The sequence below is a fragment of the Vidua macroura genome, chromosome 5 (genome assembly GCF_024509145.1).
Source record: "Vidua macroura isolate BioBank_ID:100142 chromosome 5, ASM2450914v1, whole genome shotgun sequence".
Classification (NCBI taxonomy): domain Eukaryota; kingdom Metazoa; phylum Chordata; class Aves; order Passeriformes; family Viduidae; genus Vidua; species Vidua macroura.
Window position 1 is genome coordinate 35,152,142 of NC_071575.1, and position 15,901 is coordinate 35,168,042.

Below are 15,901 nucleotides of genomic sequence, written 5' to 3' on the forward strand. Positions count from 1 at the left end.
CCCTCAGTCAGCTTTAGTTATATGTGGGATGTAGAGTCTTTGTCAACTTCATCTGTCAGGGCTGGCATCACATGCAGGAGGAATATGACTTGCTGCAAGCTGCTGTTCAATATTTTATGGATGTTGCCATCTATCTTACTTATTGCATAGTCTTGAACTTCAAGTTGAAAGTCAAGTATTATTTACCACTGTCAACACAGTGCCCAGTGCTCACAAATACTCAGTGGGTTTTATTCTCCTTGAATACAATGCCCACTGTGATTGGAATTAATATTATTTATTAATTTTCTGCTGTATTTGAAAATTTCTACATCCCTGAAATAATTTTTCCTGTGAGGGAACTTAAGTTATTACTCCCAGTGGTTTTGCTTTCCAGTTTGCATGCTAAAGGAGTCAGAACCAAAATTGTTCTGGGCTTGTTTGCTTCTTCCAACATCTGCAGTAGGTGAAGGTCTTACAGAAAGCAGCCTCTTCTACAGTAATTCTTATTCAGATCACTCAGATCTCACTGAAGTCCCAAATACATTAGGAGTCCCTTGGAGTCAATTGGTTAGAGCATGGTGCTAGTAACACCAAGGCAGTGGATTCAATCCCTGAATGGGCCATTCACTTAAGAGTTGGACTCCGTGCTCCTTGTGTGTCCCTTGCAACTCAAAATACTCTGTGAATCTGTGAAGTGGAAAATGCCATTCTGTGGTTGCACCTAGAATTGGAATGTTAATGCCAAAGGCTGAATTGCAATAATAGGCTGCTTCAAGACTCAAATACATTTAGCTTAATTTGCTTTTAACAGTCTTGGGTGTACTCTCTTAGGTTTTCAAAGCAAACAGAGTGAAGTGTGTTTCACATAGGGACAAGCACTTAGAGATCCTATTTGAAACTTGCGACAGTAAGTGGCCAGTACTTTGTGGGAGATAGATGGTCAGTAGACTTCATAGACATATGATAGCAAAAAGGAAAGTATATTTTCCTGAAATGTTGGATTCTGTAATAGATTCTCTTTCCCACTGAATGACTGAGTTCTTTGCCAAAAATATTCAGGTTGCTTTCTTCCATTTTTACCACTGCTCCTTCTCTTTTGCCTTCTCACTCTTCCCCAGTTATTCTTTATCAAACATGACATCTTGTTCATCTCAGCATTTTTCTTCACTTCATTGGTTTCCATTTCCTAGGGCAGTTAGACACCCTTTCCTTTAATCATTGAGGTCCTGTCTTCTCTTTATTTTTTGTCTGATTTTGTGTGTGTGGTTTTTTTGTTGTTGTTTTTTTTTTGTTGTTGTTTTTTTCTTCCTGTTTTGTCTCCATTATCCTTTCTGGTTTCTAGTCCTGGATTATTGATATTATTCTGGACTTCCAGTACCTTTCCTTTCCATTTTCATTTAACTGTTTTCATATCTTATGTTATGATCTTAGAGATTCTTCTACAACTTCAACAATTCTGTGATTCTGCCTCTACACTGAGATACCCATCCTCCCTGTATCTGACAGGAGAAAAGAGATTAAAAAGCAGAGAAGATCAGTTATGTGTGTTCTTACAGAATCATTGTTCTCTTGGTGTGTTCCAGGACTTAAGGAATTGTACAGATTTTACACTATGAATTACACTGGCTACTTTCCCCTATATGGATGCAACAATCTGTGACTAAACATTTATATGACATTGCTGGGAAACCTATTTCACTGAGTGTCCATTGACTGGAAAACCTGTTTACAAATGAACTCTGATGGCTTCTCTGTGTTACTGTGTGCTTAGTGACTCGGACAAACTGAGCCTGTCTCTTTGTGCTGTAAAGTAAATAAAAGTTTGTGATGAGGATCTTGGTCTTTAATTGTAGTCTGTCTTCTGAATTTACTTCAGAAATTTTCACACCCCCAGAAGTTTGTGGAGGGGTTCCTTTGTAGTTGCATTATTAAGTGCATAAAATATTTTCAAGAGAAAGTGACTGTTTTGTTGTGGTCTGGAGTGGTACTGTGAGATCTATTAAAAGCACTACCAGAATCTGCAAGGTCATGCTGACATGAAGGGCACAGGACTTACAGGAGAGTATTTGGGAGCTGTGGTCAGTCAGTCATGTGTCCTAACTGTAAGCTTCATGTGTTTTAAATGTGTAGGTATACTTAAGTTGCAATAGCCCATATCAACTTCCCATTCTTCCATTTTCTTCTCACGTTTTTTAATGTAATATGGCTTATCTTGGCCATTTCAAACCACTGTTATGAAAGTGGGTTTGCCATTTTTTGCACTGCTTTGTGAATAGATATTTGAAGTACCAAACATATTGCCTTTAGTAAGAATGGTTTTCCGATTTAGGTCTGATGGTATCAGCACAGTTGGTGTTACCAATGATTTCTCAAACATGTGAGAAGGACAAAGTACATTTTCTTTATTGAAATATTTGAGTCTAATCTAACATGAATTATGTTTCTTTTGTAAACTAAAAGGCTTGTTTGCAAGTAACAGTAAAGGAGGATATTTATGCGGACATAGGAATATTTTTATAAACACAGAAGGTTTGTTCTATCAGCTTACTTTAAAGACTGTCTACTAGTTTTTGAACCAATTAATTTTATTTTTAAAAAAAAGTTGTAAAGTAAACCTTGCAGATTGGGATTTAAAGATTTTTGCGTGGTTCTTGAATCAGATCAATTGGATCAATTTACAAAAAGAGCTAGATTAAAATCTCTTCCTGGTTCAGAAGTGTATTCCCCTTATAAGTTTGTTTACTAGTGGAAATGATTACAGTGTGGTATGGTTTTATGGCTTCAGTCAACATGTCAGAGAGGATTTTTGCCCCCTCTTTTAGGATAGTACAGCACATTAACATGGAACCCTAGAGGTAGAGACTATTTAGCAGTAATTGTAAAAGAGTCCATCATACTTGAGTTTATCATTCATGTAAGAGTTGAAAAATGCAAGGGGAAGTAGAGACCATAAAAAAAGAAGGTGCTTCAGAGCACTCATTGGAGGGGTTCTGAAGGAAATGTTTGAACACTGCTGAAATTGCCTTGCTCAGTGTTTTTAGATAATTATAAAACTTAAACGATAACAGTTTACTTTCCATCATGCTAACCTTGATCTCAGTAATTAAAAAAAAACACAGCCACGGAATGCTGTTTCATAATGCTGTGCCCAGACTTGCCTGTGTTTAGGAGTTTCACAGTGAGGGCTGGCTTTGGAAGCATTGTCTCATCTAGCTTGTTACCTTAGGACCACTGCTTTGCAGATATGAGCATTTTATTTTAGACAGGGGTCACTTAAGAAGTTCTTCTTGACTTTTGTAGCCCTTCTTGAGACACTGCTGATGTTATGAGAAGGCATGAACACGTAGGGTTTATTTCTGCAAAATGTTTTGATGGTCTAAGTTCTGGCTGGAGTTCCTCACTGCCCCTTGTGCCAGTGCTCATGCAGCTGGGCATGGTACTGCTTCAGGGAGCCACTGTGGCTGCAAGTTGATGGCTTTCTTTTGCTTGGCTGCTCGATTGCTGCATCGTAGTTTGAGTAGCTTCCCATTCACCTGAAGGACAGAGGCAGGAAAAGTGGAGGAGCCTAGGGAATGCAGCTGTAGAAAAGGTAAGACCGCCTTTCCTTAGCTCAGCTCTGCAAGCCACAAATTTGGTTTAAGCAGTCTGAAGTAACAGCCAAGGTGCCCTATTTAGAAATAATTGTCCTTTGCTTCTTCCAGCAAGTTTCCAAATCAGGTATAGTTCTAAGATTCTGGCATAAAAACAAACCTGTTGTAGTTGAAATACAGCTTGGACAAGGTGATTTTCATTGGGTGAAATGGCAATTTGGACAGTGCTTTATAAAGACATTGGAGAGGATCAAAGAAGCATTGGAAGGAACAAGAAATATTTCACCTTGCTGTAATAATACTTTTAAACCTGTCCCTGTATAAATAACTGATTTTATTGTAAAGAAAATAACTAGGAACATCATTCCTAGTTATTAGGAAAATAACTAGGAACAACAAACCAGAATTTCTGTTTCTCTGTAAGAGGAGTCAAACTGATTTTGCTCTATTGTTTTTGTTTTAAGTATAGCCAGAAAAGAAACCTTGTAAAATATATTTATATTTGTGTATTTTTATATATAAACATAATTTACATGTATACTTCCATAGACAGTATCTTTGTTGGGGGTGGTTCATAGATGTTTCCTCTTAGTAAAGAGACATCAAGTTCAGTGATACTGTTTTTCTAGTCATCATTGTGGAAAGGATCCTGGGGGGCATCAGGCACAGCTTTGTCAGCCAGGCAAGGGAGGGGATTGTCCTGCTGTGCTCTGGCTGGGGCAGCCTCACCTTGAGTGCTGGGGACAGTTTTGGGTGCCACAATATAAAACAGACATTAAGCTCTTAGAGAACATCCAAAAGAGAGCAACAAGCATGGTGAAGGGACTGGAGCAGGAACCCTATAAGGAGTGGCTGAGGTCACTTGGTCTGTTCAGCCTGGAGAAGGGGAGACTGAGGGGAGGCCTCATTTCAGTTACAACTTCCTTGTGCAGGAAAGAGGAGGGTCAGGTACAGATATCTTGACACTTGTGATCCATGACAGGACTCAAGGGAGGGGCATAAGGCTGAGTCAGGGGAGGTTTAGGTTTGATATCAAGAAGTTTTCCAGCCAGAGAGTGGTTGGTCACTGGAATAGGTTTCTCAGGGCAGTGGTCACAGCACCAAGCCTGTCTTGAATTCAAGAAGTGTTTGAACAATGCTCTCAGGCACATGTGGCTCTTGGGGTATCTAGGGCCAACAGTTGGGCTTAAATGATGCTGATGGGTCCCTTCCAATTCAATATATTCTGATTCTGTGATTCTTTCTCATTTAACACTCATGAAGTGACATTGCATCTGAAGACTTAAGTTCCATTCTTTGTAAAAGATGTTTCTGTTGTGTCATGGGTAGTAGTACTTTTTTTTGTCAATGCCGTGTACTAGCCATTGGTTATAACAACCAAAATAATGAACTTTTTATCTGTCATATTCCTTGTGTTAGGTTATGGACTGATGCCTCCTTAATTTTTTTTTTTTAAATCCCATTTCCTAGAAGCCTCCATGATAGGAGGTTCTTTGTTCTTTCCTACAGTGATAAGGAATGTGTTCAGTAGGGTCTGCTGCCCAGTGGAATAGGTGAGGAAATTCAAGTGTGAGTTTCAGGAAAAAAAACCCTGAAAATTCAAGTATTTTCTTTATTAATGAAACCCTTCCTGTCCAGGTGTTATTTCTTCTAATCTTTATGTAGGAGCTTCTGCCAATATCAGTCACTGGAGCTGAGTTTAAATACTCCAGTATGGTGGCAAAAGTATTCATTTTTAAATGATGAAAAATTTGAGACCTTTTTTTTTGTGTGGTCTCTCCTTGAGACATAAACAGCACAAAACTACATGTTTTGTAGGAAACTCAATCTAGAATTTATAGAGTTAAGTTTAAATATTTGTCTTGTGTTGCAACATGCATATCCGGTCCTAGAAATGTTTTATAAAAAAAATCTTCTGGATGAAGAATAAACAGTGCTAAATATGGTAATAACATTAAGCTACAAAATTCCTTACAATTGTGTCAGTGTGTCTTGGAAACTTCACACATACTGGAGCAAAAAAATATTTATATCCATTAAAAGACATGCCTTTGCCAGATACTCCTGCTTTTGATTTACACTGTATCCATCTAAGTCTGCACATTGTCAGCAGGGGTTTTCTAGAGTTATGAAATGCAAAATGGTTAAATTAACACATTAATCATATACTCTTCTGTGTTTTAAAGGAAATGTTGTAGGGATGCTCATAGTGCTTTTCATTCTTTTCCTAAGTGGTCTAGAACATCAGTGTATACATACTTCAGCTGTGTGATTTTGCAGAATCACAGGCTGGTTCACATTGGAAAGGACCTCTGGGGGAAATCTTGTCCAGTCCCCTGCTCAAGCAGGGCCACCTAGAGCTGATTATTGAGGACCATCTACAGGTGGCTTTTGAGTATCTCCATTTTTTGGTTTTGTCTTGGCAGTTTGTCTGTATATTCTAGGTCTAAGAAGTATAGTTTTGGTGAATTGGAGAGGGAAAGTCTCTTTCCCTGCTCTCAGGACACTCTGTTCTGTTGTTCTTAGTTATTCATTAGAATCTTCATTGAAGGTATGTAACATTACTGTTAGGAAGAAAATTGCTATGGGAAGGACACTGTTAGTTTTGTGACTGAAAATGCTTGACTTACATATTTTTACATAGTTTTTAAACATATTTTTTTTATACATATTTTTAAACTAGTACTGGTTTTGTACACACCAGTAGTAATGGAGAACATGCATGCTTTTTTTAAAAACTAGCTTATGTGCACTTGCAGTGCTTATCTGTTGATTCCATGACTGATTTTTAATAAATAGACATATAATCTAAACCAAAAAAACCCATAGGACCACTTAAGGAGTGAGCATCTACCAACCAGCATCTCTCTGATAAATTCCTCTGTACCAAAGTTCTGAAGTAAAATGTCTGGAGATGGCATAAAATTAATTTGTTGGGTCACATCACTTTCTCTCTTCAGTTTACTTTCCATTCCCTTACAGACCAAATCCATAGTTCCCAAAGAGTTAATCAATATTCTTCTTATGTTTTGGACATATACTTGTGTTTTCATCCCTTATGTTTTCATCTTGTTAAAAAGATGCTTGGTTTAAACTCTGTAGTGGCACTTTAGTTCTTGAAATGAAGTAATTTAACTTGGTTTTTAATGTGCATAGTTAATGAAACTTGAAAAATAGGGTAAGTATGTGGTTATAGGGTATTACCCATGTGATGAAAGCTGCATTATCCAAGTATTTGAATCCCTCAGGCAGTGAATTTAGTGAGTTCTCAGCCACACAAGAGCTGTGAAATACATTCTCTGCAGTTTATTACACTGACCTACTGACTGCTTTGGAAAGCTCTTTTGTGACTGCTCTCATTTCCATTTTGTCAAATGTGTAAATAGGAGTCTGCTTTGCTCTGCCTTTCACAGTGCAGCTAATGCACCAGATGACGATGCTCCAAATAGATATTCCCGAACAGAGAGGACAGTTTACGGCAGATACAGCAGAGATGCAAATTCTTCTGGCAGTTCTTTACCAAGTAACACTTTGGAAAAGAGGATTGAGGAACTTGAATGGGTAAGTACCAACTAATCTTTCTATGGTGTACATCTGAAGTAAAGTACTTCTGAAACTCCGTGGGGAAATTTGCAGGTAAAATACATAGAAATTATGCAAAATGCTTGAAGTACACATAGTTATGTCTACGAAAACATATAAAGAGTCAGACTGACTGAGAAGAATGTGAACTTTCAAATCACAGATGTTTAGTTTTCATTTGGTATATAAGTGAGAAATAGTTAAGGCAAAGATGATACACTTAGAGTGCTAGCAGTGCTCTGTGTGCTACTCTTATGTACCTTGTGACACACCAGCACAGAGCAAATATCTTGGGGGAAGAAGGAGCTCACTGGCTGTTCACAAGGTTACAAGCCAGTTTCAGATCTACTTGTTGGTTTGGATTTTTTTAGTATACTGAAATATTGTAAAATTTAATTGCTATCTAGTTGTTTGTTAGAGCTGTAGACATTGAAATACATATTTTAAATGGTTTTCATATTTTCACACTGATTTAATAAAAACTGTTTGGGAAAATGTAATAATGTTAAAGCTGAGCTTTTCACTTAAGCCAATATTTTGCTAAATAATGTCATCTGTGTAATCTATTACTGGCTTCTTTGTCTTCCTCTGAAGTGGATTTTTTGTGGGTAACTTACTAAATATTCTTGATTCATATGAGTGAAAGTTACTAAGTAAACACAATTTGAATAGGTCTTTTCTTGGAAAGGGAGAAAATAACAGCTATTTTGCAGAAATTACTGTTTTTTATTTAAGACCAGATGAACCTTCATTTGAGTAAAGTACACCACAATCCTCCCTTCTAAATCAGCTTCTTTCTGAAATGCTTTAATTGCCAGTAAAAAAAAATAGAAGAAGATTTAAAACCTTCTTTCCTAATGAATATTTTCATTCTTTCTCACATTCGGGCCCACAGATTTAAGAGTCTTCATTTCTTGTTGATGGTATTATAAAAAGCCAACAACAGAAAATCCAACCAACAACAATTTGGAAGCTGATACTTTACATTTACTTCTTCTGTTTTGGGCCCCTGTCCAATTCTGTGTTCATGCTTAAGTTAAATATAAATTAAAACACTATCAGATACCAAATCAGATACCAAACAGATTTGCTGTTGGTAAAATATTCTTAGATGTGATTCTTTAGCTCCTTGAAATATAAAAGGACTTGAAGATGTGGGTTTGACTTGCTGTAGGAAAAAAATTATAGATAAGTGTGTGTGTGTTCTTCTTTCTTTGTTTTAGATGGTATTAACTTAAAACTGTCCCTTAAAACAAGAATTTACATTTCCAACTTCATTCTGTATTCTGGTTATAGGAACTTGCAAAAGAAAGACAGGAAAATGCAAGATTAATGAAGATGGCACAGGACAAAGAGGAACTAATTGGAAAACTGAAAGAAGAAATTGATTTATTAAATAGAGTAAGCAAATACTTTCTTACATGGCTCTATAAAGAGGAAATAAATGTGTCTGCATTCTCTGTTGTATTCTTCAGGCACCATGTCCAGGCAAGGTCAGAAAATAATTAATTGAGGGGTTTTCTTTGTATTTGTGTAGCTTTTCAAGAGGTATGTCAGTAAGTTGTATTTTCTTTCTAAGGTGACTTGTATTTGTCATGATTAACTTCCCTAAGTCTGGTCAATTCCTTGTTGTTCTAAGTGTTTATAAAGCAAGGTTAAAAAACGAACAGCTCTTTATATTTTGACAGATATTCTCATACTCCTTACGTTGATCCCAAGTAAAGGCAGAGTAAGACAGAGGGCAGGAGACATGAGGTAACATCACCAGGCAGGGTGTGAAGGCAGGAGAAGAGGGGTAGAAGAGTGAGACATGCTTGGGAATAGGACAGGATGAGATGTTTTAAAGTTGGTAAAAAAGCTGCACCAGTTTTAAGGGCAAACAGGAATTCTTTCATAGGGTGGATTATGACCTCATCCTGACCTTCCTGGCTGAGGTGTGGAGTCCTGATGTACTAGAGATACATGCCTCTCTTCTAGTCCATGCAGACAGGGCTCTGGTAAGTCCATCGGTAAAGGGAGGCAATAACTGCATGAAGAGTGTCAGACCTACACTGCAGAAGAAGAAGAAGAGTTTTGCAGCTCTTCATTAATAGCAAAGGAGGACAGCATTCAGAAGTTTGCAAGCTAACCTAGAAAATTAAGAGATGAGATTATTCTGAAACACATATTTAGACTTTTATATGGAGAAAGTTGGAAGTTAATCCGTAGGATAAATGAGGTGGTATCTGTTTTAGAGAGATTTGTATTTCAACTGAGGCATTGCTCTTCATGCAGTTCTTTCATTCTGCAAAGAATCTGTCTCATCTAAGCTTATTGGCCTTATTACAGTTGAGGCAGGTGTTCATTCCTTCTGCATAATGGATGACAAAGCTATTTAATACTGTTGGTCACATCTGACTTCCTGACTCAAAGGTCGGAAAGAACAAATCAAAAGAACCTAAATGACTGAAATCTTGGGGCATAGGACAACTTTTTGAGAGGTTTGATGTTCCAGAAGCAATGTTATTTGTTTTGGCTACTTGAAGTGTGATGTCCTAAATGAAATCCATCAAGAGGATGGATTAGAAACTGTCTTTGAACATCCATAGTAAAGTTAGGCACTGTCTGTGCATTGCCTGTGTTAAGTACAAGGGCAGTTTTTGCTTGTTGGATGGAAGAAAATATAAACTGAATGAAGTAATTTCAAAACCAACTTTGTTATATATTGACAAAAATTTTCCTTTCAATGAGATCTACAAAGCCATCTTATTGGTGCTCCCTAAGTAGATACTTTTAAACACAGAAGAGAAGGGATTTTTTTGGTCTATCAGGTCAGCAGTTTTTCATAGCTTTAATATTGTGTTTGCTCAATGGAGTGCAAGTTGTTTATGTCTGTGTCTCTTTGGCTTTTCTTAAGGATGAAGTAGCTGGCTTTTGATTTTATGACCAGCATAGTTATTTGTCTTGAACTCATGTCTCAAGTGATGCTTCCATTAACACAAATACAGTTTTACTTTCCTGTTTACTAACTCTTCAATTTATGATTGTTTCTATATTGGCTATCCATGTGGATTCAGAAAGAGAAAAGGTTTAAAAAATTAGAAAAGCTGCATAAATATCACATCATTCTCATGATAGAAGGTTATGGAAGTTAATACGGCAGTTGTATTTGCTTCAGGTTTATTATCATAACTGAAAACATGAGAGCCAGCACTTGGACATCCATCTGATGGAGTGTCCTTCTGTAGGCCTAGCATCAGGATTGGATGCTTTTCATGGAAGAACAGCTGCCTTCTGTTCAGATAAAAGGATGTCCTGAGGACTGAAATTTATTTAGTGAGTCTATGCAGAGATCATCTTAAAAAGTTTTGCTGGTAAGCAGCCTAAATAAGAGTCTCTAAATTTGACCATCTACACATTCATTGTTTTCCTCCAGCTTTTTTGTTCATCAAAATATACAGTTATTGGATGTTAAGATGCACAGATATGGGAAGAATACCACATCAGATACCCTATATAACTTCTTAAAAGGCCGTTTTATTGTGTATCTTTCTGACTGCTCAGTCCATATTTCGCAAAATGCTCTTTTTAGAAGTTTTAGTCAGTTCATAACCACAGATGCATCCCTGATTGGCAAAACCTTTGTGTTGCATTTGAAAAACTTTTTCCAAGAATCATGAGAACTTCCTGGTAGAATTTTTCTCATTTTAAGTGAGTGTATTTATTTAATGTGACATTATCATTTTGCTGAGATCAGTCAGTATATCACAGAGATACTTAAAGAATATGAGCTGCATTTAGATTGAGGAATAGAAAAGGCTTTCTCCTATAAACACATTCTCTCATTCCAGTATATTAGACATTAAAAGTATGTCTGCCATGTTCTTTGTAAGAAAGGGGCAATTGCTTCATAAAAATCTTAAATGTCTGAAAGGAAAGGTATCTCAAAATATTTGAATACTTTGTAGGCAAAGTTCAGCTGTCAATTAGTTTATGCTTAGTCATTTCTGAACTTACTAAGATGCCAGTGTAGTTAAAAGTGTGCTTGGAGAGAGTCTGTCAGTGAGGATTTACAGTCCAATTAGTGTCAATTGTGTAATTATCAGTTCTTTTGGCATGCAACCTTCAAGCTTTCCTGCTATTGCATCTTTTTTTGCTAATAAGCATAAATTAGTGTTGTAATTTTGAATAAGAAACTTTAAATTTCAGAGTGGCAGAATCCCCTCCATCTCTCAGCTCATTGTTCTGTAGATACTTAAAGTGCAGCAGTTATTTTTCCTGGCTTATATTCAAGAAACTTTTACATGTAGTAATTTTTGGAATGTTATTTTTGCAGCATAAACATTTCACAAACTTTTAATATTTTATTTTGAGTCAATTATACTAGAATTTTAAACAGGAGGTTTTTAGGTAAGCTTTAATTGAGGTATCCAATGGCTTGATCAAGAAGTTTGAACATTATAATACAACTTTTATGTTTACCAAACTAAAAAGAAATAATTTTATTGAAAATGTATTGTCCTTTCCATCTAGCTGATTATTAATCTAAATTGCACAAAAGAGATTATAAAGTGTATTTGTTTATACTAAATTGTATTTATAGTATCTATCCACCAAAACTTAGCCTGCTTAGATATTTAAGTCACTTGTATCCGTTACGGTGGAGTGGTCAAATTGATTTGCTGGAAGTGATTCATACTGTGATACAGCTTTACTTCTGTGAGGCAAAGAGGAATTTCTGATAGTGATTTCTTGATTCCACTCTAGAAAACAATAAAGGGATTGCAAAGGTATTGAGGTGTGGATTTTAGCTTGGCAAACTGAAGAGGCTTTTAAAAACCATTATGTCGATTGAACAAATGATCTCTATTGTGCACTTCTGGAATGACCTCACTGAGAAAGAAATAAGAACCTGGGCTTTGTATGTCAAACACCGCATAACTACTTAAAGGGCCAAGAGAGAGAAAATCTTCTCTTTACTACTTAAGGCAAGAGGACAGTTTGGCAGACTAGAATCAAAAAACACATAGGATCTCCAGTGAGAATTCTGGTTGGCTTTCCTTTGCCCACCTTTCAATTTTCTCTTTAAAATCCTGTCCTTGACATCACTCTTCTGTTTCTTCATCCTTCTCTAGTTCACATTCTGTTTCTTGCATGTGAAATTATATTTATTGAAGTAATGTTTGTATTAAGCAGTCATTATTACTGGTTTTCACTTTAAAGGCTTGAAAAAACTTGTTAGGAGTGAAGAAGTGAAATGGGAACTGGACAAAAATGGTAATTAGTGGACAAGACACAAACATTTGTGTGTGTCAAACACATTTTCAACATTCTGAAAGCAATCTATTTTGAGCACCCATTACTACTCTGTGTGCACTGTCTGTTCTTCCAGTAGCACTTCAGGTAGAAGTATGAAGGTATGAAGTCCATTTTTATTCTTTTTTTCCACATAAAAAAAGCGGACTGGCATGTCTTTTTCTGAAAATTTTGATACCTAATCACAAAACAGGTCTTCTTGCAGTAATAATAAGTGATGTGTATACATGAGAGCCATAGTTGCCAACAGGCAATCAGGGAAGCAGGAACAGGAGCTGATTAATACACTCTCTGTATATGCCAGAAAAATAATCACCCCAATTCTGTTTTGGTTTCTTTATGCATTAATTACTGCTGTAGCTTTGATTTGAACATGTTTCTATTTAAGGTGCTTAGGAATATAATATTAATGTTTTGTAATTATAGTAGCACTTTGAAACAGGCTGGTTTAACATTTCTAAGGGTATCTACTGTGACACTACTTCTTCCCTATCCCAGCTTCTTAATTTCAGAGCTAAGATACTAAATTTCTGCTGCTACTAATTGAGAGTTTGCATTTCCATCCTAAGAAGTGTTTATTTTTCTTTTTTCTTGTACAGGATCTAGATGATATAGAAGATGAAAATGAACAATTGAAGCAAGAAAACAAAACCCTCTTAAAAGTTGTTGGACAGCTGACAAGGTAGAAGATTCAGATGTCAATGAGGAAAGATTAAAAAAACTACTGATTGAACACTAAGGTCAATATAGTAATATTTTCTGTGTTGCAGTATCTTATAATAACTGTCTTTGTATTTATTGTTAGGAAACCAGATGAATGTTTATTTTCATAGTGCTTTCTTCATTCAATGAAATGGCATAAAATTTGGGGTGTATTTTAGCCTTCTTTTTGCATAAGCATGATTAAAATTTTTGACATGTTTCAAAATTTTAAGATGAAAAATATTTGGATTTTGTATCTTCAGATTACAGCTGCATAAATTACAGTAATCTAAAATTCATAGCATCAAGACCACTTTCAGTCCATGTGGGTGTATATTTTTGAGATGAATGGAAGCAATACATATAAGCTTTGTTTACACAGATTCAAAATATGTATTTTGGGAAATGCTTCCTTTTTTGTTCAAGTAGCTGTAAAGTGGATGCCTTATTACTGATGTATAACATTTTGCAGATTGATGACTTGCTCTAGAACTCTTTTATGTTGAGGTTTTTTACTGTGTCTGAAAGATTGACAATAGTAGAGAGTAGCATTTTTTTTCTGTGTTTAACAGTATTCTGTCAGAAGAGGAAGGTTTTACTAAAAAACAACAAAACAAACAAATGCAAAACACCACAAAGCCAAATAAATTGCCTCTGGTATCAGCATGAATAAGTTCTTAGAATCACATTGAAGTTGTGCACTGCAGTTTATTTTATAGCTTTTGCTTTAGCAATGAAATGCAAGTTTGCAATGAAACAGTTATTTTGCTGTGTTGAGAATTCAAAACCTGGAGCTTTCACTTTAGCAAAGACACTTCTTGTCATCTTAAAATTTGTAGTGATTATAACCCATACAAGTTTTTGGATTTTTTTTTAAGCTGAGTGAAAATTTTTTGTACGTGACGAAGTAGAGGAGCATACTAGTGATTTGTGCCTTTTTGAAACATAAGATGGTATACAAACCCCATTTTTATCCTTGATTTTAAACTAATAAGTTGTTTAAAAAGTGCCTGGTTAGATGTTACAATCCAGTTATGACTGTGTGCAGTCTTCTATAGCTGACAAAATTTTCCTTAAGACTTTGATCGCAGATCTCAGTTAACATTTAGACTAAAAATTATTTGTACTTTATGTACAGCACATTTTTCATTCCTGGTCAGATTAAATGTATATACCCTTTGAGGAAGGACACTAAAAATTAAAACTTTTCAAAGAGTCCAGGCTTTTTGTGGGCAATTTTGGTGTCAGAAAGTTACATACATATAGTTCTTGTTACCTTAAAACTTAAAAGCAACTTTAATATAACACTATTGGTATATTTATATATATATATGTGAAATATAGATGACAGTTGATTTTCAGATTTGCCAGTTGTTTCCATAATGTGCATTTAATGACGGTGTTTCTTAAATTTAAAATTCCAGCTATTATTGTTACATTTTAGATTGTTTTGGATATAGGATAGATTATTTTGCATTTGTGTATTCTGATAAGGAAAAATTTGTCAAAACTTTAGTGTTTTTCAAGACACTTACAGTCCAGGATGCCTCAGTGTTTTCCTCCACATGAGAGGAGATGAGATTCCATAGAACACTGTTTAAAACCTTTTCTCAGGGGGTTAAATGGGGTTTGTATAAGCCCTTTGAATTACAATGTACACCAATGAGTATTGCTTGTGATATTATTGAAACAGTAAGAATTCCCTTAATTTATAAGTTCCATGAAATTGAACATTTGAAGACATAATAACGTCAGTTGAGATGTATGCCTTTTGAATAAATATGAAACTTTCTCTGGAAGAACATCTGATTTCCTTCTCTGTGTACTAGGCAGGAAATACACGTACCCATGTTCTGCATGGGATGTCAAACATATTGGCGCATTATTAAATGCATAATATAATAATGTTAAGCATACTGCAGTACACACAGATAACAATATGAAGTAGCAAATGAGATACTTCATAAAATGTGTTTCATGTACATTTTAAACCAAAGAAAAACAGCAACAAAGAACATAAACAAGAGTTACTTGTCTTCATATTACCTCTTCTTGGTGGCAGTAATGCCAGAATTAGAATTTTTTTTTAACTTGTACATAAAACTGACAGAAGTATTTGGCAGAATTTCTGGATTTCTAATGTAACTGTTCTTGTTCAGGGCTAGTTGTGATTTTTCTGCTCTGGAAAACTTGAGGTAGTTGAGTTTTCCTCTGAAAACTGTCTCATAATCATAATGCAGAATGATTTTTAGAAAATACCCATTTTATGTGTTTAAAAAATTTAAGCATCGTTAACCTGTGAGTAGCTGAATATCCATTTTAGTTTTGAACATTGACTAGTTGTGGTGGTACTTGTTATCAGATTATAAAAATGATTTTGAGATTCTTCTACTGCAGGTGAAAGATACATGTTTTATAATAAAGATTGTTTGCCTTTGTTGAAATAAAACAAAATTCTTTTTAATCCAGGCTGAGTGCTTACTGTCTTTAAAAGAGAATTAATGCTGTCTCTCTAAAATTCTAACTGGATTTGTCCTCTGTAGTATGAAGCTCCCAATCTGAACTGCTGAAATTATTTTGGCATTCACATGGGAGTTTTCAAGTGTGTATGCATATGCAGACACACAAGAGAGAAATCTGTATATTTACACTATACTTCTTTGCTTCAGGTAATAGTGAGTATCCTTCCATCAATTACATAGAAATGATCTTTTCTCCTCCTTCAAAGCAGAAATGTAACCCTTCCCAGG

At 35.6% G+C, this 15,901-nt stretch overlaps 1 protein-coding gene across 1 annotated transcript in view; it reads left to right on the forward strand.

Moving 5' to 3' along the window:
- The window catches only part of PAWR (pro-apoptotic WT1 regulator), a 69,856-nt gene extending 54,241 nt beyond the window's left edge, over positions 1-15,615 (forward strand). The window contains exons 5-7 of the mRNA XM_053978602.1: positions 6,986-7,133; positions 8,451-8,555; positions 13,049-15,615. Of these exons, the coding sequence (XP_053834577.1) occupies positions 6,986-7,133; positions 8,451-8,555; positions 13,049-13,135 (340 nt within the window). The 3' untranslated portion in view covers positions 13,136-15,615. The remainder of the gene's footprint in view (positions 1-6,985; positions 7,134-8,450; positions 8,556-13,048) is intronic.
- Positions 15,616-15,901: the final 286 nt, after the last annotated feature.